A 27,290-nucleotide genomic window follows, 5' to 3' on the forward strand; every position below is an offset into this window, starting at 1 on the left:
CAGTGTTGTCAAAAAAAATCAGACTTTTAAAAGAAAGCTAATAGTATCTATGAAGACACTATCGTCTCCACAATTTAATTTAATTTAACAGAGGTCAATTACAGATTTTTTGCAGGCACACAGTTTAAGACTGAAGTCAAGACGACAAGCACTAAACTTGAATTCTCTCATGTAATAAATGCAATTTGAAAGGTTCACTAACAAGAAAATTACAATGATAAGAAAGAATAAGTGTATCCCAAGCATACATAAAACCACTGTAATTCAACCAAAGGGTTCTGGTGAGGGTGTAAATCATAACAAAGGGCTTACGTTCTAGTTTGGACAGGTAAAGCAGCTCAGACATGTGTTATGCTAGATGAGCTAGGGTTCGAAGGTCTAACCTCAAAAGTAGTACAGTTTTTATTTATTTATTTTAAACTGCTTCACTGCTTGATTGTTGAAAGCAAGATAAGAGTTGAAAAGCAAGCTATGTAATATGAGAGCTCTGGCTTTGCTTTTCCAAGGACTGCACTAGCTGCTGTGTAGAAATACCAGGGTCATACATACCTATAGTGCAGGCTACAAAATAGACTCTGGAGGATTGCACCTGAATATCAAATCTATGGCAGTAGGCTACCAGTAAGCCTAGGGAAGTAAAGAAAAGTTAAGCAGTTTTTAAACACATACACACTAATTGTAAGATGCACAGAATGTAGTGCCCTATCTAGGTGTTTATAAGATGGCCCACCACTGTGCCTAATAAGCTGTGCCCTACCATCCTGATATGATTCACGAGCATGCACAACTCATGGAACAGAAGATATGCACTTCTACATAAACTATTGAATAAGAAACTTGACATCTGTAAGTAAACACTACTCCAGTAAACAACAGCCAGTCCATATGCAATGTAAAGAACTGCATACAAGCAGCATTAACAGTGACAGCAACCATAACTTGTGCCCTTTGCATTGTAGATTTCTATATTAGTGCATATAGTGGTAATTTATGGCTTATATCTGTGTCCTTAAGGCTCAGTTCAAGATCTGGGCCATATTACTGTACAGAGCAGCCCAAATTATTAACAACTCAAATTTTCTTCAGCGGACTTGACAACATCTCCAATTAATAATCAAAATATGAATAGCAGAGTTCAGAATGAGCATATGAAATTTTCCTCATTAATGCTCATCTCCATTGTAGGTCCCAGGATATTAGCGAGAGAAGGTGGGTGAGATAATATCTTGTATTGGACCAGCTTCTATTGGTGAGAGAGACAAGCTTTTGAGCTTACACAGAGCTCTTCTTCAGGGGGGTCCCTGGGTTATCAAGTAGAGCTCTGTGTAAGCTCAAAACATGTCTCTCTCAGAAGTTGGTCCAATAAAAGATATTACCTCACCCACATACCTATTATACTAATTTTCTTGAAACTCCGCTTACTACTTAGATCCCAGCAAGATCAATTAGACAAGCCAATTGTGACATTACTATCTTCTCTCACTGTTATCTGTGTGCAAAATTTCTTATAGGACTATAATAAACTTAAAAAAATGTATACATTATTCAAAAATGAGTGTATCAATTTTAGTGAAATGGAAAAAAAAAACTAACAATTTTGAATTAAGACCAGCAGAAATTTCAGACCAATGAAACTGAAAGGCCACAAATTTAAAACTCTAAGAGGATTAAAAAAAAAAAAATACACAGAACACAATTAACCTGTGTACCCAATGAAACAAGAGATCATTAAGGCTAAATGTTAGCACAATTAAAATATCAGCTATTTATATGGTTAATAAAAGCATCCAGTTTCATTAGCTAGGATGCAAAATTTAAGAGTATAAATGCTCATGTTTCAGGACACAAGCCAACCATGGCCTGCACCCCTTTACATTTCTTGACTTCCCTGCATGCACAAGTCTCATCATAACACCAAATTCATGTAGATTCTTCTCATTTAACTTGTCTATTAAGAAAAACAAACAGAGCAGAGCCAAAGGAAAAATGGATATGTTTATGAATACACCAGCTTGGGAGAGGTCAGGTCAAATTTACCACTTGGGAGTGGGAACTGAGGGAGAAGGGAGATGTGTCAATAAGAACTTTTCCCTTTGCATCATATTGCTTAGGCAAACAATCAGAAATACCTGGAACTAAGATGTCTCCAAATCCTAGGAGGGAAAAAGGCCTATCACAAAGAGCCAATGGTGAAAAGTTCAGTCTTGGAACCTTCAGGACCATGGGGAGCTTGGAAATGAGAGAAGACATATTTTATAAAGTAGAAAGGTTTCACCCATGTACTAACAGTACCAAATACATGTCTGTCTTGTCATACTGGGTATGCAGACTTTAAACATATGAAACCTACATATATGAGTGAGTATTATCTGAGCGTTATTTTTCATTTTACTGAGCTCCCTTGAACAGGGTGGACTGATTAAAATCACCAAGCAGAAAATCTTGCTTTAAATCATTGATTTTAATCCTGCTGAACATTTGTATTTTGTAATTATTTTCCTAAATAAAAGTTGGTTCTCAATGGTTCGTATAATTTGGTATTTTTTGCTAACCAGGAGGATACATTGTAGCTAGATACATTTATTTAAGAGCAACAGAGGGTCCTGTGGCACCTTTAAGACTAACAGAAGTATTGGGAGCATAAGCTTTCGTGGGTAAGAACCTCACTTCTTCAGATGCAAGAAGTCTTGCATTTGAAGAAGTGAGGTTCTTACCCACGAAAGCTTATGCTCCCAATACTTCTGTTAGTCTTAAAGGTGCCACAGGACCCTCTGTTGCTTTTTACAGATTCAGACTAACACGGCTACCCCTCTGTTACTTGATTTATTTAAGAATTATGTTGCTTCCCATTCATCTATTCAGATTCTTAAGTTTTACATTTATTATTATACTAGAAAATGGTGAATCATGCACTTCTTATTTACTAGATGATTTTTTTTTTAAACTTGGAATTTGTGTCAAGCTACATTTGTGTAGAAACTGGAATTCAATTAAAAATCCAAAAACCAAGCATTTAAAATATATTTTACCTAGTTAAACAAAACTACCTCAAATGTGCTGGATATATAAACTTACTTTTTTTTTCCTTAACAAAACATGTTTTGCATTTAAAACTAACTCTTTTATTAAACAAAGGAAGTATTATCTGTAGTTAGTGAACTGAACTGGTTGTTTCTGATCACCATGTCTCTTCAAGATTTTAGAGCTAGTAGATCTCATTGTCTTACATCTTATTTTAATTCATAGATGGGAAAAAGAAAACAAGCTTTCCTACTTTTTCAACTTTCATTTGGTTTCTCAGCTTTGAACTAACTATTCATTGAACTGAACTAGTTGAATAAACCAAAATGAGGAAACCGCAGAGGAGACTATTCCTCCCAAAAGTTAGTTGAGCACTTCAACAAACTTTGATTCTAGGTGCTTAGACAGTGACTTCCACCAGTTCAGTGACTTTCTTAAAATCTCTGGAAAAAAACATGTACTGCTTGAAGATTTTTTTTTTTTTTTTAACTTAAATGATTTTTATTTAAATGGACTATGTAAGTGATGAATAGCTTGTGCCACTCATTGCTCTGCACACCCAAAGCCATATCTTCCTTACTACACTGTGCTTTTTCATGTCATGGTAGTGCGCATATTGTTCTGACCACGGAAATGGAAGAAATACACCTACCTCAGCAGATATTAACAATATTAATCATTATGATGTTTACACAGTTCTTTGCAAATACAGTGGCACATAAATTTCCCTGCACTGAAAACTTACAATTCAAGATGTGACGGCATTGGACCTACTGCAGAAAGTTACTTAAAATTCTACTTCTGAGAATGCTGTGGATTCCCATGAAGCTCTGCAGTGCTTTATATTTCCACGCCAAATGCTTTTGAAACTAGGAGCCCTAGAAGTGCCAGGCCATTTCAGCAGCTCTTTGTGGTCTGACCCTTTCAGAAGTTGAAAGCCTCAGAGATTAATAGCTGGTAGATAGTCTGATATTTTCAAAATGCATACAGTACCTTTTCATGAGTGGCAGAGTCAGTCGGGCCCGTGGCCACCTCCACCATTATACTCTGCCCTGTCTAAAGAAAAGAGGGGAAATTGTAAACCGGCACTTCAGTCAGCATGTCTGGATAATCTAAGAACACACATAGAAATATGCTGTTGGGTTACAGTCTATTCTGAACAGCAAGTACTGGAGACACACTGTACATACCTTTGTTAGAAAAGGTGTGATGAATACGAAGAACACATCATACACAAAAAGAACCATCAGGAGCAAGGTGCAACCCTGGGGGAAAGATGAGAGCTTCGGTGGATATTTTATGTACTCTGTGCTAGCTAATGGAAATAAATTTACAGTTAGCAGTTCAAGAGTATTCAGTTTCCAAGATTTATTCAATATACCCATGTATTTCCCTGAATTCAACTCTGCACAAATATATCATATGCCCCTGCACACAATGTATAACTGTGTTATCCTTCAGACATGACACTGTACACTTCCTCCCAATAGAATTCCTGCCATGAAATATGCTTGCTCTATGAAGTCTAAATATGCTGCAATTTTGATTTGTTAGGAATTATGGGAAAGCTCTGGAGGACAGATTCTGCTAGACAGCAGTAGCTATAACACTATTCTGGCAAATCCATGCTGGGCCTCTGACAGTAGTTTGCACAAAGTCAAGTTGCCCATCTTCCTAACCCAGTGAGAAAATCTGCTATGGCAGCTGCTTACAGTAAGAGATGGAGGGGTCAGTCTGACCCAGAATGATCAGCTGGAGGACACAAACATTCCACTGAAAGGAAGAGGAAAGTTAAGATCTGGGATAGTACCCAATTCAGAGACGTGGGACCCATAAAAACCAAAGCACATTCCACACCCCTATTGCATGTTTGTTTATGTAGTCCAAACAATGGGAATGTTGCCAGGATACAAAAAGGTGTAATACAACAGGGATATATCATCGAGGGAATCTGCATCATGGGAACAAACTCTTCATAGACAAATGAAAGCTCTAATGATGAATTTTACAAAAATTAAAGAACATTCATGAGGGACTGCACCGTGAAACGATGGGTTCGCTTTTCTTTTCTCCTTTAGAAGCTCTTCTAAGTGTAACAGTCTGAGGCGTAAAGAACTATGCTGGGGGCTCTGGAAAGGGCCATCCTGATCAGACATCAAGATTCAAGACATTTGTAGATGTCCGGCTAGAAAGATAATCCAGCAACCTCAACAGGTACAAATCTGACTCCACCTATGCACTTGGCCAGTCCAAGATCCAATATGAATACTCTGGCCCTTCAAGTGTCTTTTTGTCTCCATGAATCTGAAAGCTATGGAAGAGTCTAAAGCGGAGTACTGCATCAATGGTGGAGAGGGCACAAGCACATTTCGTTCTTATCCCTTTGTCCTATTCCTGCATGGACACCCCTTTCCCAAAGTCTTACCTCACACTTATATGATAGTAGTTGGTACTTTCAGATAGGGGCTATTTTCTGTTAGCGGCCAGCTCTCTACTGAATGTCAAGCCATTTGATTTCTTAAATTTCTTTGTCCATGTTGCCCCAATCCACGAACAGCACCAGTTAAAACCAGAAATGTGTTTCCAAATCAATGTGTGTAATCAAAAACTGCCCTTTTACACACCATGTCTGAGCAGGTTCTTTATTTTGGCACTTGCACTGTTTCCGTACCTTGAATGTAGGTAGGCGGATTGTTTTCAACATGTAAAGGCAGAAGGCGATTCCCAGAGCATCTTGCAGAACCCATGCCCACCTAGAGAGACAAGAACGTTACTTTCCTGCAGGAGGCACAAAAAGAGCCAATCCAAATCAGGCTATCTCAACCACATTAGGAATAGTTGCTTACCACCAACTTGGGCAAAGAACGCATGCTACATAGACACATTATTAGTGTTGTCTTTTTCTCTCTTTTGAATTAACCTTTATAATAGGCTAAAAAACTGAGACAGATGTAAAATTTAGTACCTAGTGCCTTATCTGTTATGACAATAAGGAAAATTGTAGTAGACACGGTGCATTTTGTGCATGCCAATTAAGTCTATGAAAACCAGTTAACTTCTGTCTTCAGGGCAAGCTCCAGGTTTTTTGCCGCCCCAAGCAAAAAGCACGCTTGGAATGCTGGTGCCTAGAGCCGGCCCTGGTTGTCTTCTACCCACATACCCCTCCTCCACTTTCTGTCAACAGCCTAGAACCTGGACATCAAAACAGACCGAGAAAGACTATTAAACATTCATTGCCAGTACACTGTTTTTAATCACTGAGACCTTTTCAATAAGTTAGTGTGTTTGTGAAAGATATTACTGTTTGCAGTGCTACTGAAGAGAAATTATAATTTATATAGTGAGCTACTACATCATACTATGTATTTAAAATGCATTTCTGATGTCAAGTTGGGGTATTTCATGTACTTATATTGATACAATCCAGGAAAACCTTTCATATTTCTGCGTGTACTTAATCCAAATTCAATTTTGCAAATTTACCTGCAGACCTATTGTGGATTAGCAAGGAAGTAACAAACATGAGAATAAAAAGGACATTGTATTATAAAATGTACTTTGTTCATTTATTTTGGCAGATACAATTTAGCTTTATTTATTTGCAGTAATACCAATAAATGTGCTTCAGTACTGAATTCTTAGTAACATGACACCTCATCACAACAATCTGCTATTTGCTGAGAAGTAGGGAGAGACCACGGGGTATTTGTGGAGGGACTTAATGTGATCTGTCAATTAGCTAAGTAACAATTTTTAAGGTTCAGCTGTATGTACTAACTGGGATAATTTAAAACGAACTGCTCAAAAGTTTGCCATTATTAAAAAGAATAGGAACTGTTATCTACAGCAATCTGTATTTAGGTAAGTTACACTGGGTCTTATCTTGGCTCCTCTGCATGCTGTAAAAGCTTATATTCTTACAGAGGGCCAAATATTTTCATTTTATCTGATCATTTCAGTTCAGTTAACGTTCCAATTTTCTAGGTAGCCAAGAATAATTTTACTTTGGGAAAAAAACCAACCATATGTCCCAAGCCCAGAAATCTACATAGCAATGAAACAGACCCGCAGCCTGAGCCTGGCGAACCCGAGTTGGCTGGCACAGGCCATCTGCAGGTGTCTAGTTGCTGTGTAGAGATACCCATAAAGGTCTGCAGTGCTTTAACTCAGTGGCTCTCAATCTTTCCATACTACTGTACCCCTTTCAGGAGTCTGATTTGTCTTGTGTACCCCAAGTTTCACCTCACTTAAAAACTACTTGCTTACAAAATCAGACATAAAAATACAAAAATGTTACAGCACGCTATTAGAACATAACATAAGAACGGCCATACTTGGTCAGACCAAAGGTCCATCTAGCCCAGTATCCTATCTTCCGACAGTGGCCAATGCCAGGTGCTTCAGAGGGAATGAACAGAACAGGTAATCATCAAGTGATCCATCCCGTCGCCCATTCCCAGCTTCTGGCAAACAGAGGCTAGGGACATCATCCCTGCCCAACTTGGCTAGTACAACCCCCTAATCCCATTCCCATCCCACCCTGCAATACCCACTCCCAGCCATTCCTGCATTGTTTCTTGCACTTTTATGCTGTTCCCACCTGCAAAAACCTTAGATCCCGCAAATCCAGCAAGAGAGAGAGAGAGATTCCCCCCATGTTACTTCAAAACAAAACAAAAAAACCCCCCAACAGTCGGTTAATATATTATATATATATATAAATAAATGGAATTCAGACACAATTTTTATGGTAAACTGATGAGAGATTTGGTGTTTTCCCACAAATTACAGCAGTTTGGTTTTTTTTGCCCACTCAAACCCGCCCGCAAAAAAGTACATTTTACTCGCTCCCACTATTATGGTAATGGGTCCTGTGGGACCCGTGGGATCCCAGTCCCACTGCAGAGTTCTAACATACAGATACTGCTGGCCAAAAGACTCTGAACTTGAGTGCATGAGGCACATGTGCACTGTTAGTGGAATGTGCATACGGACAAGAACTCGAAGGAGAATTAGTAGTTAAGTGATCTATACCAAATGAGTAATGGTTTTAACAACAGCCCAGATGAACCATTCTGAACAAACGCCTGGAGCCACATATCCAAATCATGGGCCAGTTCTATATCTCTGACCAGCACTGAGACTGGAGGGGGAGGATTCCACCCAGCAGTGGAACTCATGGCCTAATTTGCATTCCCATTCTGGAAGGCTGAGGCCCTGCAAAGTGTAAGACCACCCAGGACCCCAGTGGCAGCACAATGTGCTGTGCCTATGAAAACCTGGGTTTGGTAGCAGGTACAGCTTTATGAATCAAGGGTCAGTGGGCTCAGAGTACAGTGCAGAGATGAAGTACTCAGTTCCTGGAAGATGTGGTTGACAATTTCTACCTGCCTAAATTCTGCAGCCCCCCCTCCCTTCCTGAATTCTGGAGCAGTATCAACACAGGCTTTTGAGGGGGTCTGTTAACTTGTTCTCTTGGACAACACAAAGTATTCAGTATTACAGTGACTCAGTGTGGAAAGTAAAGCCTGGACTTACTGATCTTCATTTCTGAAGACTCCCCAAACCACACTAGTAGAAATACAAAACACAGCCAGAAGCAACATCCGGACCTGCGGACGCTTGTGAAAATATGGCAAGTTGTTGTCAGGGATTCTGAAAGTGGAAAAGATACCATGTAAACATTAACAGACAAAGGGAATATCAAGGGCACTTTAGGTAAAGCTTTGAACAACATATAGGCATACTGGAAAACAACCACTCCTACCTGCTCCTGATTTTTGGCACAATTACCCTTTTTCAGTTTAACGTTTTAATTATGCAGCAACAATCCAAGTCTAACTCTGACCTAACACCCAAGGGAAGCATCACATACTCTAAGACTTCATGAAACACATTTTTTACTTTAAAAAGTATGCAAATGGTCAAATACCTGCACTTCCCCAATGGGAATCTTCTTACAAAGGGAGACAGACAACTGTAGAGACCAATGGAGGCAGCCAGGCAGAAAATCCCTATAATAACATAGACTGAAAGAGTAAAATTAATAAGTGATGGTAGGATACCAGACACTGTCTCTCACATCTCAACCATGTGGCTCTCCATATCCCCAAACTGGAGAAAAGAAAACCATATTAAAAAGTGTATTAAAAGCCATCATTGCTATCTAGTGGGATTATTCAGGTAAATGAAAAGTTACTTGTTCATGCAACACAACAGCCAGTGGTGAGGCAGGGAAGAGGTTGTTTACAGTTTTATAGATAAAAGGTTAAACTCCCAAGGGGATTCTGAAGTATTACTGTTTGCACCCAAGGTCTCTTACTACTCAAATATTGTTGAAATCTATCTAGCTCATCCTCTATTAGCTGCCCATTTGCTCTTACGCAATAGACTTTGTTGCATGCAGTTATTAATAGATAACAAGCTGTATCTTGCAAATATTTAGTGGTCTGTCATTAAATTACACCAAAAAATGGACATCTATTTACCACTTTACTGGTCACATATTCATCTGGTCACTATGTGGGGTTTTGTTAATCAGTTTTATTAATATGTTGATAAAACAGGATTTTCTTATTCCATTCCTTACATAAAGATGGGGCATAAAAACATATCGCTCTACAAAGCCTTTAATGGTTATTAGCTGGAGCTCATTTCAGTGCATTAAACTTTCAAGCTACATTTCCAGGTCCCTTTCTGAAGTGATCATATAATTTAACAGTAACTTTCTGAATTACATAAGTGTATTATGTATAAAATCTGATGTTGCTTTCCATGTTTTAACAACATTAAAATAACTAACAGAAATCAGATTATACATTTCAATTACACAGACTTCTCCAGACAAGACCAAGAGCATGGGGCATTGAATTCCACATATAAGTGGGGATTCATAGATTTTAAGGCCAAAAAGGACCATTATGATCCTCTAGTCTGAATGCTTCCATAACACCAGCAATACCTGCATCAAGCCTAGAACTTGTGGTTAAGCTAGAGCAGATATTTTGGAACCCTGATTAAAAACTTCAAGCAATGGGGAATCCACCACGTCCCTATCGAAATTGTTCCAATTACCATGTTTAAAAATCATGCCTTATTTCTTTCCTAAATCTATTTAGCTTCAGCTTCCAGGCACTGGATCTTGTTCTGCTTTTGTCTGCTACATTAAAGAGCTCTCTACGATCAGAAATCTTGTCCCTTGGTAGGTATTTATAGACTGTGATCAAATCATCTCTTAAGCCTCTCTTTGATAAGCTAAATAAATAGAGCTTCTTAAGTTTTTAATTGAGGATGGATAATGTGGCTTCTTAAATTTAATCTCTAGGATACTAGTAGATCAGACTTGGCACATGATGATCCTTGGAAAGCTTGTATTGACGAGGAGGATGTGTAAACACCCCAGTGGTTCTTTTTCCATCTCCATTTCTAGGATTATTATGAAAGTAGGAAGTTTCAGTGCTTCCTTAAGATCATATCTGAAGAGCCAGTCACCTCTCACTGAGGTGCTAGAAGTACTCCAAGGGAATTCTATGCTAAAAAATTAAAATTCGAAACAAAAAAAATTAAACATTATACGCACAATATTTTAAAATTATGCAAATTTTATTTGTTAATAAATAAATAAATGTGGATCTCCAGCATGGTAGTGGGAAGCATAGGCCACTGGCTGTAGAGAGGTGGGAGATCACCCTGCAGCCCTTTCTCCTTCCCCCTCAGGACATGAACTTGAGGCTGCATCTGACCCTGACACAGTGCAAGGGCCGGGCCTACTCCAGAAACACCCTGGGGTCCTGCCCTCTGTGCCCGGCAGGATCCAAGCGTGGAGGGGCTTAGTGTGGGGGATCCAGGTGTGTGTTGAGAGGGTTCTGTGTGGGGCAATCTGGGTGCGGGTGTCTCAGTAGGGGGTCTGGGTGTAGATCTGGATGCACAAGGGCTCACTGCACAGTTCTAGATGCAGAAGCAATGGGACTCTGTAGGAGGTCCAGGTGAAGGTAGTCAGGGCTCAGTAGGGAGGGTCTGGGTGTGAGGGGATGGGGCTCAGAGGGGAGTCTGGGTGTGGAGGGCTCAGCAGTGGGGATCCATGTGCTGGGGGAGTGGGGCTTGGTGGGGTAGGGGCCAGGTGCAACTGGTTGGGGCTCAGTGGGGTGGGGGGCTCGTTGAGATGGTCCAGGTACGAGGGGGGGGCTCGTCAGGGTGGGGGACTCAGGAGGGGGTGGTCTGGGTGCAGAGGTGGGGCTCGGCCGGGGGCTTGGGTGCAGGGGGGCTCCACATTCAGGGGGTGAGGCTTGGTGTGGTGGGGGTTCAGGGGGGGAGATGAGGCTTTGTGAGGGGGTCTGGGTGTGGGGGACTCCAGATGCACAGGGGTTGGACGGATGGGGGCACAGCTCCCCGAACAGTGACCCCTCTCCCCATGACTGAGGAGCAATGGGGGGCAGGAAAAGTGTGTGTGTGTGTGTGTGTGTGTGTGTGTGTGTGTGTGTCCCTGCAGCCAGGGGAGGTTTCTGGAGGTAGGTCTGACCTTGCCCTGGCCCCAGCCCCTCCTGCAGGAGAAGAGGAAGTCCCATCCTCCTTGCCCCCAGCCCAGGTGGGACTAGCAGCTGAGCCCAGCGCATGGTAGGAGCCACGGGCTGGGGTGTCCCCAGCCCTCCACCCCCGGTGATTTGCCTCTCTGCCAGCTATTCTGGGAGCCTGAATCAACACACCCACTCTGCCGGGGAGGAGTGCGTGACCGCTTTTGCAGCTTTCCTTGCTTCCCCGTCAGAAAGTCGTTTGTGGGGAAGAAAAGAAATCTGAAGAGGACATTGAATTCTGGGTGCGTGCAGTGGCGCAGAATTCCCCCAGGAGTAAAGAAAAATGAAATGCAAGATTATATTAAAAAAACCTGCTGTTGCAAACGTCTTTGTTCTACATTTTGGGCTTAACTACTTCATGATGTTCCTTTAGAGGAGAAAAAAATTCCCCTCTGGTTTTTGCTGGTGAGATAAAATTATTTAACACATCTACATCCGTGTATGTTCCTGAAAGGTTAACTAATATATAGTCTGCTTTTCAGCTCAGAAACACTGTAGCTCAAATCTTTTCTGACCATTGGATGGCATGGATTCAAAGCTGAAGACCATAGGGATGGAATAGCAAACACTGCTGAGGAAGAGACTACAGTAGCCATTAAACATTTTAATTCAGAGACTTATCTCTGACGTGCATTTCTGCTCTGAGAAGTGACTAGAAATGGCATATCAAGGTTTCATGTCTATTACACATCAATAAGATGAGATCTTTTTTTTTTTTACTTCTAATCTGAGAAAAACCTGGTGTGTTTGTAAGACAAAAACCAAACAAACAAACCTGGGATTTGAGAGTAATGGTTTCTTTTCTAGCTTGGGCATCACCACCAAAGATTTGGCTACCCAAATTCTGACACCAGTTACATCCGTGCAACCCCATTCACTTCAACGGGGCTACAGAAGGATAACTGAAATCTGAATTTGGCCCTGCAATGGGAACTTCACTAACAGTCCTGTCGATGCACAAGCTAGACGGGAATCCCGTTCACCCTCAAAGAAATGTGCAAGTCCTTCAGAGCTACTAGAAGTAGTAAAAAGCATGTATGTCACTGGAATAAGTAGATGAGACTCTAAACAAACAAAAGAATCTAACCGGTTTATTGGTAGCCATTTTTACAATCACTTTTCAAACTAGGCATGCACTTTAAGGGATAATAGTCCGATAGTATAAAATAAGACAATTTTATAGAAATATAATAAAAAAAGCACCTAAGTGGTCATAGAAGAAATAAAGGAGGACCAGCATAGAGCAGCACATCACCACAAATACACAGATCATGATGGGAGTGACATCAACTGTTTCATCATCATGTTTTTCTGCCCCGTCATCTCGTTTGTGCTTCATGTATCGCCTGAAAGAGAGCAGCATGTCTATAATCAGATCCTGCAGTGAATAGACAAGGGCTCTAATCCTTCATGGTGCACGGCACAGGAAGAGGAGGCAATGGGAGGAAGATGATGAGAATGGGACGACACCTGGGCCTGCATGGAGCCCTACTGAAGTCAATGGAGCACCACTTTTTCTTCTTAGGAAAGGGAATATGTAAAATTTCAGCAACAGGTCTCAGTGAACATAGTGTTTAAAATATTAAATATTTAATATTTTAAAATATGAAAAGATGCTCAACACATGCTGCAAAACATCCACATTTTAGTCAACATTTGATTAAAAATATTTTTTGTATTTCTTGCACTAAAATTATCATTGGGTGGATAAATAAATACCTCCCTAAATGAAATTATACTAGTAAGAAAAAAAAAGTCATCTAAAATATTTTCTATGAACTGAAAAACACCAAGAAAAGCCGAAAGGAACCTTCACAGAGGCCCAGATAGGAAGACTAACGTTTCAGCTGGATTCTTCTTTTTAATATTTTAAAAACATGCTCCAAATGTTTTCCTTGTAAACTGAGGTACCAAAATACCGTAAATTCAAATGATATTGAAGTAACTCCAAAGGTCATTATTAGGCTTGCCCATACATCACTTTAGTGTTTTCCCATTTCAGATACACAGGCACAGCCACCCCAACAGCTGGAGCAGTGCTGCTTTGGGCTTCTCTGAATCATGTTTGCTAAGCATTCTTTGAATCATAACAGAACTCAAGAATATCTGCCCAACATGGCACTCAATTTGCTCTACTTACTTTTTCACATCCCTGCTTCCTGCCCAATAGCCTCCAATTGCAACAGTGCCCACAGCCATTACAAAGATAATCACCATGTTATAGTCAAGAACAGGCTCATTTGGCGCATACATTGCCACCTTCACTGATCTGCCAAAACTCTGTAATGGAAACATGAAAATTACAAACTGTTTATAGTGTTTCAGCCTCATCAGAATCAACCATTTCTTTAAACCCAGTAAGATAATTTCTAGTGCTATCTATGTGAAAGTGCTTTGTCAGTTCTGCACTCAGCCTTCAGACTGATGTTGACAGCTCGTGTTTGTAGTTGACCATTTAGCAACATGACCCAGGTCCTCCAAGAGAACCATGATGGGATTTTCAAAACTGCTCTGCATTGACTCAGTTGCCTCAAAGTTAGAGGAACGCTGAGTACTTTTGAAAATTCCCATTCTTCATTTCTTCTTACTTAGCCTCCTCCTCCCCAAAAGTAAGATTCTCCAGAGAGGAGTGGAGTAGCTAAGGATGGCTACATTTCTGAAAGAAGTTAACCTGCTGACCTTAAAGAGAACAAACTATTGGCAGAATCTCCTTAGATGCCATTAACTTGATGATGACAATCTTGTACCCAGATAAAAGCTTCTATGCACATTCCCAAGGAAGAGAGGACCGAAAGCCCCTTTGATAAGAACTAGAAGAGGACTTTTGGTTTTTTGATGCAGTCGATAAGACACAAGGCCCAAAGCTATGCTGAGAGAGGTTATGTTATTTGTTTTTTTTTTACAAAAGCACTCTGAGGCCTTCTCTGCATAGGGGGTTTATTTCACACCAAGTTGACATGCACTAGTTGGCGTGCACTATGTAAACCATACCAATAGTGTGCATATGGGATGGCTATGCCCTCTTTCAATTCGCATCATTGCATACATGTAGTGGGGTCTTGTTGTATACTAAGCTTGTGGCATTCTGGGAAGATACCCATGATCCTCTGCTTCACTGCTAAGCAGTGTGTATTCTGGGATTTTTCTCATTGTGTGTTGCAGATGCATAGTGGAAGCCAGGCAGAAGCCAGTGGAATTCTGGGACTTGGCATCAAATTTAAAAAATCCTATAATTGTGCTCTCTCCATCCCTTGCTTCTCTTTCTGGGCAGACTAGTGCCAGTTTCAAATTGCTGTCAGCCAGCATGGACCCGACAATGCACCATGGTGCTATGTTGGCAACCGTGAATACACAGAGGCTGTTTGACTTTATTTGTGCTCTCAGAGCTGAGTGGGCTTGGTTCTGGACTTAACCTGCCACACTACCAAACAGATGATGTGGCTGCAGCAGCAGCAGCAGCGGTGGAAAAAGGAGGATGAAGGAGACACTGAGCAACTGCTACTACAGGAGCTGTTCCTGGAGTAGTTTCACACAGAGTAGCACCATTTCTGGGCTCAGGAAACCAGAGTCAACTGGTGGAAAAGGATCCAGACCTGGGATGACCAGCAGTGGTGAGAGAATTTCAGGATGGTGAAAGCAACCTTTTTTGAGATATGTGCTGAACTGCTCTAGAGCTGCAGTGGCAGCATACCAACATTCAGCTCTCCATAGCTGTTGAGAAGCGGGTCATCCTTTCTGTCTGGAGGTTGGCCACCCCTGAACATTACCAGTCCATAGTCAACCAATTTGGCACAGGGAGACCAATTGTTGAGGCCATTGTCATGCAGGTGTGTGATGCCATGCCTAAGGTACTGTTGCACTGGTTATAAAGTCTGGTAATGCTTAGGAGATTACTGATGGCTTTGCATTCTTGTGGCTCACAAATTGTACTGGGGCAATTGATGGGACTCATGTGCCTATCGCAGAGGTGGGCAAACCACGGGGCCGTCCTGCCTGACCCTTGAGCTCCCAGCCAGGGAGGCTAGCCCCCGGCCCCTCCCCTGCTGTCTCCCCTCCCCCGCAGCCTCAGCTCGCCATGCCGCCAGTGCTCTGGGAGGTGGGGCTGCGAGCTCCTGCCGGGCAGTGTGGCAGCGAGAGCCGCCGGCCTGCCCCAGTGCTCTAGACTGTGCGGCGGCATGGCTGGCTCCGGCCGGGCAGCATGAATGCCAGTCCTGGTGCTCTGAGCGGCATGGTAAGGGGGTGCGGAACGGGGGGTTGGATGGCTCCCCCACCAGCGCACAGTGCTTATAAACAGAAAGGGGTATTTCTCCATGGTGCTCCAAGGCCTGCGTGACCACCATGACAGGTTCATAAACATAAATGCAGAGGCATCTGGAAAAGTCCATGAACACAGGTTCTTTTGGAACTCTCCCTATTTACCTTAATGAATAAAGGAGACTATTACCCCAGGATCACTATGGACATTAATGGTATGGACATTGTTCTGGTTATCCTGGGAGACACGGCTTAACCTCGGATTCCCTGGATAAAGAAGCCATTCAGAGGCCACTTGGACAGAAGGAAGGAACTGTTTAACTATTGCCTCAGTAGCTGCAGAATGACAGTGGAATGTGTATTTGGCCGTCTGAAAAGAAGGTGGTGCTGTTTATGGGCTAGATTGAAAGTTGCAGAAAACAACTTGCCTAACTGCATGCTGTATTTTGCACAATATTTATGAGCATAAGCAGGGCCGGCTCCAGGCACCAGCCCACCAAGCATGTGCTTGGGGCGGCGCCTGGAGGGGGGCGGCGCGGTGGGGTGCTCCGGCCCGAGAGCGGGGCCGCGACTGGGCTCGCCGCCCTCCCCCCGGCGCTCCGGCCGGTTGGGGAAGAGCGGGGCCCCGGCCAGGCTCGCCGCCCTCCCCCCGGCGCTCCGGCCGGTCGGGGAGAGCGGAGAGCTGCGGCGGGCTCGCCGCCCTCCCCCCGGCGCTCTGGTCGCCGGGGAGAGCGGAGAGCCGTGGTGGGCTCGCCGCCGGGGAGAGCAGAGAGCCCCGGCCGGGCTCTCCGCCCTGCTCCCGGTGCTCTGGCCCCCGGGGGCTCTCCGCCCTCCCCCCGGCACTCCGGCCGGTCAGGGATTGCGGGCCCGCGGCCGGGCTCGGCACACTCCCCTGCCGCAATGGGGGGGGGCGGGGGCGGCCGGTGGCTTTTTTGCCTAGGGCGGCAAAAAAGCCAGAGCTGGCCCTGAGCATAAGGGAGAAAGCCTTAACAAGGGGTGGGATGCTAGATGCAAAGACATGCTCAACAGTAAGAACATAAGAACATAAGAACATAAGAACATAAGAAAGGCCGTACTGGGTCAGACCAAAGGTCCATCTAGCCCAGTATCTGTCTACCGACAGTGGCCAATGCCAGGTGCCCCAGAGGGAGTGAACCTAACAGGCAATGATCAAGTGATCTCTCTCCTGCCATCCATCTCCATCCTCTGACGAACAGAGGCTAGGGACACCATTCTTACCCATCCTGGCTAATAGCCATTTATGGACTTAGCCACCATGAATTTATCCAGTCCCCTTTTAAACATTGTTATAGTCCTAGCCTTCACAACCTCCTCAGGTAAGGAGTTCCACAAGTTGACTGTGCGCTGCGTGAAGAAGAACTTCCTTTTATTTGTTTTAAACCTGCTGCCTATTAATTTCTTTTGGTGACCCCTAGTTCTTGTATTATGGGAATAAGTAAATAACTTTTCCTTATCCACTTTCTCAACATCACTCATGATTTTATATACCTCTATCATGTCCCCCCTTAGTCTTCTCTTTTCCAAACTGAAGAGTCCTAGCCTCTTTAATCTTTCCTCATATGGGACCCTCTCTAAACCCTTAATCATTTTAGTTGCTCTTTTCTGAACCTTTTCTAGTGCTAGAATATCTTTTTTGAGGTGAGGAGACCACATCTGTATGCAGTATTCGAGATGTGGGCGAACCATGGATTTATATAAGGGCAATAATATATTCTCAGTCTTATTCTCTATCCCCTTTTTAATGATTCCTAACATCCTGTTTGCTTTTTTGACCGCCTCTGCACACTGCGTGGACATCTTTAGAGAACTATCCACGATGACGCCAAGATCTTTTTCCTGACTCGTTGTAGCTAAATTAGCCCCCATCATGTTGTATGTATAGTTGGGGTTATTTTTTCCAATGTGCATTACTTTACATTTATCCACATTAAATTTCATTTGCCATTTTATTGCCCAATCACTTAGTTTTGTGAGATCTTTTTGAAGTTCTTCACAATCTGCTTTGGTCTTAACTATCTTGAGTAGTTTAGTATCATCTGCAAACTTTGCCACCTCACTGTTTACCCCTTTCTCCAGATCATTTATGAATAAATTGAATAGGATAGGTCCTAGGACTGACCCTTGGGGAACACCACTAGTTACCCCTCTCCATTCTGAGAATTTACCATTAATTCCTACCCTTTGTTCCCTGTCCTTTAACCAGTTCTCAATCCATGAAAGGACCTTCCCTTTTATCCCATGACAGCTTAATTTACGTAAGAGCCTTTGGTGAGGGACCTTGTCAAAGGCTTTCTGGAAATCTAAGTACACTATGTCCACCGGATCCCCCTTGTCCACATGTTTGTTGACCCCTTCAAAGAACTCTAATAGATTAGTAAGACACGATTTCCCTTTACAGAAACCATGTTGACTATTGCTCAAGAGTTTATGTTTTTCTATGTGTCTGACAATTTTGTTCTTTACTATTGTTTCAACTAATTTGCCCGGTACCGACGTTAGACTTACCGGTCTGTAATTGCCGGGATCACCCCTAGAGCCCTTTTTAAATATTGGCGTTACATTAGCTAACTTCCAGTCATTGGGTACCGAAGCCGATTTAAAGGACAGGTTACAAACCTTAGTTAATAGTTCCGCAACTTCACATTTGAGTTCTTTCAGAACTCTTGGGTGAATGCCATCTGGTCCCGGTGACTTGTTAATGTTGAGTTTATCAATTAATTCCAAAACCTCCTCTAGTGATACTTCAATCTGTGACAGTTCCTCAGATTTGTCACCTACAAAAGCCAGCTCAGGTTTGGGAATCTCCCTAACATCCTTAGCCGTGAAGACTGAAGCAAAGAATCCATTTAGTTTCTCCGCAATGACTTTATCATCTTTAAGCGCTCCTTTTGTATTTTCATCGTCAAGGGGCCCCACTGGTTGTTTAGCAGGCTTCCTGCTTCTGATGTACTTAAAAAACATTTTGTTATTACCTTTGGAGTTTTTGGCTAGCCGTTCTTCAAACTCCTCTTTGGCTTTTCTTATTACACTCTTGCACTTAAGTTGGCAGTGTTTGTGCTCCTTTCTATTTGCCTCACTAGGATTTGACTTCCACTTTTTAAAGGAAGTCTTTTTATCTCTCACTGCTTCTTTTACATGGTTGTTAAGCCACGGTGGCTCTTTTTTAGTTCTTTTACTGTTTTTCTTAATTTGGGGTATACATTGAAGTTGAGCCTCTATTATGGTGTCTTTAAAAAGGGCCCATGCAACTTGCAGGGATTTCACTTTAGTCACTGAACCTTTTAACTTTTGTCTAACTAACCCCCTCATTTTTGTATAGTTCCCCCTTTTGAAATTAAAGGCCACAGTGTTGGGCAGTTGAGGTGTTCTTCCCACCACAGGGATGTTGAATGCTATTGTATTATGGTCACTATTTCCAAGCGGTCCCGCTATAGTTACCTCTTGGACCAGCTCCTGCGCTCCACTCAGGATTAAATCTAGAGTCGCCTCTCCCCTTGTGGGTTCCCGTACTAGCTGCTCCATGAAGCAGTCATTTAAAGTATCGAGAAATTTTATCTCTGCATTTCGTCCTGAAGTGAAATGTTCCCAGTCAATATGGGGATAATTGAAATCCCCCACTATTATTGGGTTCTTAATTTTGATAGCCTCTCTAATTTCCCTTAGCATTTCATCATCACTATTACTGTCCTGGTCAGGTGGTCGATAATAGATCCCTAATGTTATATTTTTACTAGAGCATGAAATTTCTATCCATAGAGACTCTATGGAACCTGTGGATTCGCTTAAGATTTTTACTTCATTTGAATCTACACTTTCTTTAACATATAGTGCCACTCCTCCCCCTGCACGGCCTGTTCTGTCCTTCCGATATATTTTGTACCCCGGAATGATTGTGTCCCATTGATTGCTCTCAGTCCACCAGGTTTCTGTGATGCCTATTATATCTATATCCTCCTTTATCACAAGGCACTCTAGTTCACCCATCTTATTATTTAGACTTCTGGCATTTGTGTACAAGCACTTTAAAAACTTGTCCCTGTTTATTAGCCTGTCTTTTTCTGATGTGCCAGATTCTTTTTTATGTGGCTGTTTATCATCTGATCCGGCCCTTACATTATACTTTTCAGTCCTCTGCTCCTGACTATAACCTGGAGATTCTCTATCATCAGACTCTCCCCTAAGGGAAGTCTGTGTCCGATCCACACGCTCCTCTGCAGCAGTCGGCTTTCCCCCATCTCCTAGTTTAAAAACTGCTCTACAACCTTTTTAATGTTTAGTGCCAGCAGTCTGGTACAGTTTGAGCAGACAGCAAGGCATACATTAGAAAATGAAACATCAGGGAAATGGGATGCCTATTGCTCTTATCTTTAGTCTCAGGCCTGAAAATATGCAGCTATTATGCTGGGGGCGGGGGTGGGGGAAGGAGAAGAATGGATTGCATGCATTGCAGTCTCTTTTATGGGTGGCAGAAGTGGCACATTTGGCACACCTCATTTTATGGTGTGTGCGGCTTTACACTTTCATAAAAACCTACGACATGCAAAATTTAGATATTTTCTCTGTATTATGCATTGCACATTCTTTATGAATTAATTTTAATGTTTTGTATTATTAAACCGTTTAGTATTTAGCAACCAGAAATAACATAAAGCTTTAATTAAAACAACAATGAAACACAGCTTTAAAGTGACACAGTGCAGTGGAGAGCAGCACACAGCAATGGGGGGATTCAGAGCAGGGCTCCAATTCACAGGTGAGTATATGCCTTGCCTCTGCTGCTGCTTCTCTCTTCCGGTGTTGCCTGCGGTGTAGCAGGGGCATTAGATGGCTCAAAAGAGCTGGGCTCCCAAGTGCAATTGTCCTCACTTCCCTGAGTTTGGGCCAGGGAGGGGAATGGCAGGGGGGACCATGGCTGTGGGGGCTCAGTGGGGGAACATATGCTGGTGTTCCCAGTACCCTGTATTGTCCAGGGGCTGCAGAACATGGCCGGGTCTTGGTTAAGGGCACTGCATTGTCTGCGTGCCAGCTTGTAGCATGCACCACAGCAGAGCATTCTCTTTCTGTATTGTCTCCAGGAGTTGTCTCCGCATGTCTCTGGCCACTGCAACACTGTCTGTGGCTAGCTCCCTGTCATTTTCCCTCTCCAATCTAAAATACAACCTCCAGTTCTCTGTTTACTTTTTTTGGAGGGGTTGGGGTGGGAACTCATCAGCCATAGAAGGTGATGGAGGCATGACTGCCTCATCCAGCAATGAAGATGAGATGGCAGTTTCAGGGGTGGCCTCCTCATCTGCCCTAGCCTCCTGTTCCTCAAATGTCTCCAATGTGAGGACTGGTTGGCGAGAGGGAGGTGCAAAACCTTGATCTCCCTATGAGATGGTACTGGTGGTCTGGCAAACTGTTGTTGATAGGCCACCCAGCAGTCCCAATACGGTCATTGTGGTCCATATGGAAGGGAAGCTGGCATACAGGGTTGGTTCTATCACCCTTGGTGATCAGTACTATCCTCCTTCTGACTAGCCGGAAAGGGATTCCTGAAGGGGTATGTTGGTGAATCCCTGACTGAAACAGAGGGGACCGATTGAGAGTCGTCTTCATCCTCCACATCATCCCATGTCGGGGGACCTGCTGAAAATGGATGAGTCTCCTACGGTGATGGAGGACAGTAACCCGGAGACCGGGGTCTTGATACTGAAAGGTGCTCGGTACCATAAAAAGCAGAGACTCTGGTTCATTTGATACCTAAAGATCCTTAGAGTATCGGAATTCCTGAGGTACCAAGAAGGAATCCTGTACCAACATGGTGGCTGAGGCCACTGTCGCTGAAGCCAACTGTTCCAACGATGAATGCACCTCAGCTGAAGGTAGGGCATTATTGTTTGTTCAGTGCTGAAGATGCCGAATGCACTGGTGCTGGCAGTTGGATAGACTGCATCGGTACTGAAAACTGGGCCGGACACATAGGTACCAATGGCTGGGCCAAACTCGACATGCCCTACACTTGCTCTCTTTGCTGGTAGAGGGTACCGGGGCCCTAACAGAGCCATGTCTTCTCCTTGGAGGAGTATCAGTGGAGGAGTCCTTGGCCTCAACGGTACTCTCTGAGACCACAGACTTGGTCCAGGACCTGGTCCTTTTTGGAGTGGGCTCTTTGGTGTGAGTCTCCATGTTCCTCTTTTGGGGAGTCTTCCCAGAAGCCTCCAAAGTCTTCACTTCCTTAGGGAAAGCCTGCCGTGAGGTAGAAGAGGCTCTGAATCTGTCTTGGGACAGACGTACAGGGATGTCTCCTAACCCGGTTCTGGTCGCAGGAAGCGGTCCATCATGAACAGTCTTAGCTTGATCTTCCTTGTCCTAGACTTGAGGGCCAAGCAGATGTTGCACTTCTGGGAGACGTGGGACTCCCCAAAGCAATGGATGCAGTTAGAGTGGCTATTGCTTACAGATATAGCCTCTCAGCAGGAGAGGCAGTGTTTGAAGCCTAGCGAGCCGGCATGCCCTGCCAGGAAAACAAGTTTACCAGAGGGAAAAGGGAGAAGAGAACAAACAACCCCCTCACTACCTATACAATCAAACTAAACTCACAACTAACAACCACTACACTAAATACCTTAACACTCAGGAAAAATAGAAAGGCTGAAGCATGATCAAGGTGGACACACTAAGGCTCCGTTTCCGGCCAAGGCAGTTGAGAAGGAACTGAGGGTGGTTTGCCCATGCACCCCTATAAAGCTTCGGTGTCTGGCACAAAGAGGCTTAGGGTGCACATGTGGGTCGAATGGACACTGCTAGCTGAAAGCCTCCAATCAAGTACTCAAGAGGCGTATGTGCAGGTGAAGTGGAGCACCCATAGGGACACTACTTGAAGAACAGAAGTTAGCACAGCAGTACTGTCATAAACATAGAGATAAAGGTAACATAAAATCCCTCCTGAGAAGCTGTACTAAATCGCTTTAGCTGTATGGGGTTAAGAAGCTGAAATAACCTAGTTGGCACCTGACCAGAAGGGCCAATGAGGAAAGAAGATACTTTCAACTCGGGGGGGGGGGGGGGGGGGGGAAATTGTTTGTGCTCTCTTTGTTGTTCCCTCTCTGGACAGAGAGAGAGAGACCAGGCAGGGACAACATCTCCTGAAAACATCCCTGAAATGACCCATCTAAGATTACAAAAATTGTAAGTAAGGCAAGGAAATGCGTTAGATTATCTTTTGTTTTAGCTTGTGAATTTTCCCTATGCTAAGAGGTAGTTTTATTCCTGTTTTTGTAACTGTGAAGCTGACTCCAGAGGAGAGTCCTCTGTGTTTTAAATCTTTTTATTATCCTGTAAAGTTACCTTCCATCCTGATTTTGCAGGTGTGATTCTTTTACTCTTTCTTTATACATAAAATTCTTCTTTTAATAACCTGATTGATTTTTAGTGTCCTAAAGACAAAAGGTTTGGTTTGTGCTCACATTGCTAACCACTTGGTTGGTATATTATTCTCAAGCCTCCCCAGGAAAGGGGGTGAAGAGGCTTGGGGGGATATTTTGGGGGCCTAGGAATTCCAAGTGACCTTGCCCTGAATTTTTGTTTAAATGACTTGGTGGTGGCAGCAATACCATCCAAGGACAAGGAAAGGAATTTGTGCCTTGGGGAAGTTTTTAACCTAAACTGGTAGAATATAAGCTGAGGGGGGTTTTCATGCGGGTCCCCACATCTGTACCTCAGAGTTCAGAGTGGGGAGGGAACCCTAACACATTGGCCCTTCTGGTCAGGTGCCAACTAGGTTATTTGAGCTTCTTAACCCCTTATAGGTAAAGTGATTTAGTACAGCTTCCCAGGAGGGATTTTCTGTTACCCTTATCTCCATGACAAGTACAGTGCAATAATAAATTGTAAAGGCAGATATATACCAAGATTCCCTTGAGAGGCTCTCGTAGTAGTAAACAGCAACAAAAAGAGTACTGTGGCACCTTAAAGACTAACAGATGTATTTGAGCATAAGCTTTCATGGGTGAATACCCATTTCGTCAGACGCATGTCTTGTAGTAGTAGGATTTTATATTTGTATTTTATATAATTTAGAATGAAGACTAAAGAATAATAATGTAGCATGTATTAAATGTATTGGTGTATGATTTGATCATGTCCTGCCAGCCACCCTTTTTGAATAGCAGAAAGGAATGGCCTAATGGGCCATTGGTAGAGATATATCAACCAGAATTTGTGTCTGTGCTGATTTCAAGGCAGTGACAGACCTTTCAGGGTCACCAATTTGTTGTAGGTTTAGCATTTTAAAATAAGTAAAAGAATGCCACGATTGTTTTCTTTTGCATTGCAACTTGATGTTCCTGTTCAAAATGTTCTGTGTAAATTAATTTTGTTTTGTGTGTGAATGAGGAATGTGTGTTAAGAGATAAGTGTGAAGGCCATCGCTGAACCAGATGGTCTAGGGAGGAACTGGAGACAGATGGAAAGGAGCCAAGAGGCTGCAACATGCCCCTATTGAAATGTCAGAGGAGGGCAGATTGACGACTCTAAAGATGAGACAGGTACCTATCAATGGGGACAAGATAGCTGTGATCAAAACCAGGGGTAACTCCCTGAGAGTCTTGATGAAAGAACAAGATAAAGGATGAGAAGGACAATTTAAGAAAACAAGCACTCGTCAAACAACAATTGATTACAGCATGACAGTGCAAAACTCATTGGTCCAAATGAAGGAAAATCACTATATAAACAGGGTGCCTTGCCATGAGACTTTGGGTTCGTACTGCCCAGACTTCCCTGGAGCATCGTGTCGTGACTGACGGAACCCGGCTTCTCCCTATCGGTGATCAACCTAGCTGGCCACTAGGTTGATCCAGACTCTGGACTGGTAACTATAACATCGAATGGCAGGACAGTGTGTGTGTGTGGTGTGATTGAATGCATATGCTAATTGTTGTATCTTCAATAAACGCGGCTTATTACCTTTTCCCCTGAAAAAGATCCTGTGTGCTTCTTATAAGCATAACACTCTGCCTCCTGAGTCCCGGGCTGGGTTTCCTGCTGAGAATCAGGATGGCTTCTACATGCTCACTCTCAGGATTAAGTTCTAAAGAGATTCTGGCTTTCCAGAGAGAGCTCTTCACTGCCCTCCTCATTCTCCTCCTCTGATGACTCGTGCTGCTTATCCATGGGAGAGGGAAATGCAGGGTCCACAGCTTCCTTGGGTTCAGTAGTGGTGCAACTACTCAAAATCCTGTGCAGCTCCTCAAAAAATGGACAGGTTATATTTCCATGGCCAGTCTGTTTCCTAGCATCCCTGGTTTTAGCATAAGCTTCTGGCTCTTTATCTGGCACTGGTCAGCAATCCAATTGTGACCACTTGCAGACCTCTGACCAGCAATGTCCACAAACACATCTTTATTCTATTGGCTGCCCCAAGAAGCTGCTCCACCAATACTTTTCCCCAGATGGTGAGGAGATCTAGGGTCTCAGTATGGCTCCAAGCGGCTGCTTGAGGCATATTGTAAAGGCTGCTGGAATGATATTGCTGCAGTGCCAATATATAGGAATCAAGGAGCAAATGGACCAATTCTGGCACATGCCAAATTTTAGTTAGGGGGAGGGGACATCCAGTCAACTTGACCCCAGAGCAGTGGAGGGCACACAGGTAAACACACAGGTCAGTAACGGATGCCCGGAAAACAGGGTGAGACAGCAGTTGGAGGACTGCCAAAGTAGTGTGCAGCAGCATTGTGTGCACATGAACTGACCACACTAACTCAACTTGTATCAAACTTAGCACACTTTGAAAGAGGAGTACAGAGTTTGCAATAAATGCAGAGTTGGGGCACACTAATGAATTACATTGTGTGTATGCAGGTATTTTCATACCAGAGTACCTCGACTTAGCGTGGACTAATCTCCCGTGTAGATAAGCCCGTAGACTCAAAACCTTATTAAAAATATTTGAGAACAAGGTGATGGTTTTACTTATTCATGGTATTTGTGTCAAGCACCAAAGCATTCTAAATCACACCATCTCATTACACCGTAAGCCTCTCTGTAGAGAATTTCATTTTTGTGTATACTTAAGACAGAAAAAATATGCTTACAGTAACCATTCACTCATTGAGAAAAGTGCCCGTCTTAAAAAGCTTCTAAAATGCACTGCAAACACACTGCTGTGGCAAGACATGCTTCAGATGGTATAAGTGAAATTATTCCATATAAATTGTGCTTACCTTTCCAATATCTAACATGTCAGTGTAGCTAAGCAAAGCCACAGGAATATCAATCTCTTCATATTGACTCCCGTTACCTTTTGGGGGAGCCTGAAAGTCAGAACAGAAGTCTTTGTAGAGCTGGCTGTATTTCTTTAGTAGAGATAAAGGTCTATTTCTAATCATTTGAAAAGTTTTTGAAAGGAACAAGACATATTAACATTTGGGATTATAACAAAATGAGGATTATGCAGAAAATAAATTGAATGACTAACACAAAACAACAGTAAAAGTTACAAGAGGCCACTTTACTGTCCATAATAATGTGAATCTGTTCTAGTGTCCTTCAGTCTGTGTATGAGTCATCAGCATCTCAAACCAACATCCATTCTGCATAGGCAGGAGAAGCAGATTAATAAACCTTTCCCTCATAGTAGATACAAATAATACAATTTAGGATCATGTGCTGTTTTATGTATGCAAAAGATGGCTACATCCTGACCTTAGTATCACAATATATTTACCAGAGCAGAAAAGATCCATTACAAAGACTTGCAAATCGTTATCTGTCTATCAAAGAATAACGTTATTTATCTTACAATAGCACCTACAGCCCCCCCGCTCCCCAAATCAACTATAGAGCTGATTAATCCTTCATTATTAAATTTGCTTGGGCAAGTTTACGAACAGCCATGTCTCACAAAGGCCTCTGAAAACAATAAATGTTTATTTGACTGGAAATGCAAAATATATTTCCAAAATGACATTTTATAGTGAGATTTTAAGACCCAGCACTCAGGTTAACATATTGCTTTAAACAATAAAAATGTGTATCAGCATTTCCCCAAAAGGATAGCATTAAGCTCCAAGAAATTTTGCATGGTGATGTAAGATTCAATTTAACTTTCTGATGACACAAGGGACAACTACCCTGGATTCATGTCCACATTGTGATGCCATTCTCTAGTCATATCCAATATTAAAAGGATTTGTTTTTATAGTTTAACTCATAAACCTGAAAAAAGATGTCAAGGCATCCCTAACAAAATGTCACACTCCAATAGGTCTGCAACCAGACAGATATCAGCACCTAAAGGGCATAGCAGAAAAAGGCAACAAAAAATAGTTATCTAACTTTCATAACCGTTGCTCTTTGTGATGTGTTGCTTAAGTCCATTCCAATTAGGTGTGTGCATGCCAAGTGCACAGTCACTGGAAGGTTTTTCCCCTAGCAGTC

The 27,290-nt window shown here is 42.8% G+C and overlaps 1 protein-coding gene across 1 annotated transcript in view; it reads right to left on the reverse strand.

The window, feature by feature from the left end:
* The window catches only part of SPPL2B (signal peptide peptidase like 2B), a 133,626-nt gene that overhangs the window by 15,236 nt on the left and 91,100 nt on the right, over positions 1–27,290 (reverse strand). The window contains exons 4-13 of the mRNA XM_065422146.1: positions 26,075–26,164; positions 13,732–13,871; positions 12,795–12,937; positions 8,954–9,050; positions 8,560–8,676; positions 5,693–5,774; positions 4,212–4,286; positions 4,015–4,077; positions 2,130–2,229; positions 550–627 (exon numbers count right to left, since the gene is read on the reverse strand). Coding sequence (XP_065278218.1) covers positions 550–627; positions 2,130–2,229; positions 4,015–4,077; positions 4,212–4,286; positions 5,693–5,774; positions 8,560–8,676; positions 8,954–9,050; positions 12,795–12,937; positions 13,732–13,871; positions 26,075–26,164 — 985 coding nt within the window. The remainder of the gene's footprint in view (positions 1–549; positions 628–2,129; positions 2,230–4,014; positions 4,078–4,211; positions 4,287–5,692; positions 5,775–8,559; positions 8,677–8,953; positions 9,051–12,794; positions 12,938–13,731; positions 13,872–26,074; positions 26,165–27,290) is intronic.

Source organism: Emys orbicularis, chromosome 24, assembly GCF_028017835.1.
Source record: "Emys orbicularis isolate rEmyOrb1 chromosome 24, rEmyOrb1.hap1, whole genome shotgun sequence".
In the NCBI taxonomy this organism is placed as follows: domain Eukaryota; kingdom Metazoa; phylum Chordata; order Testudines; family Emydidae; genus Emys; species Emys orbicularis.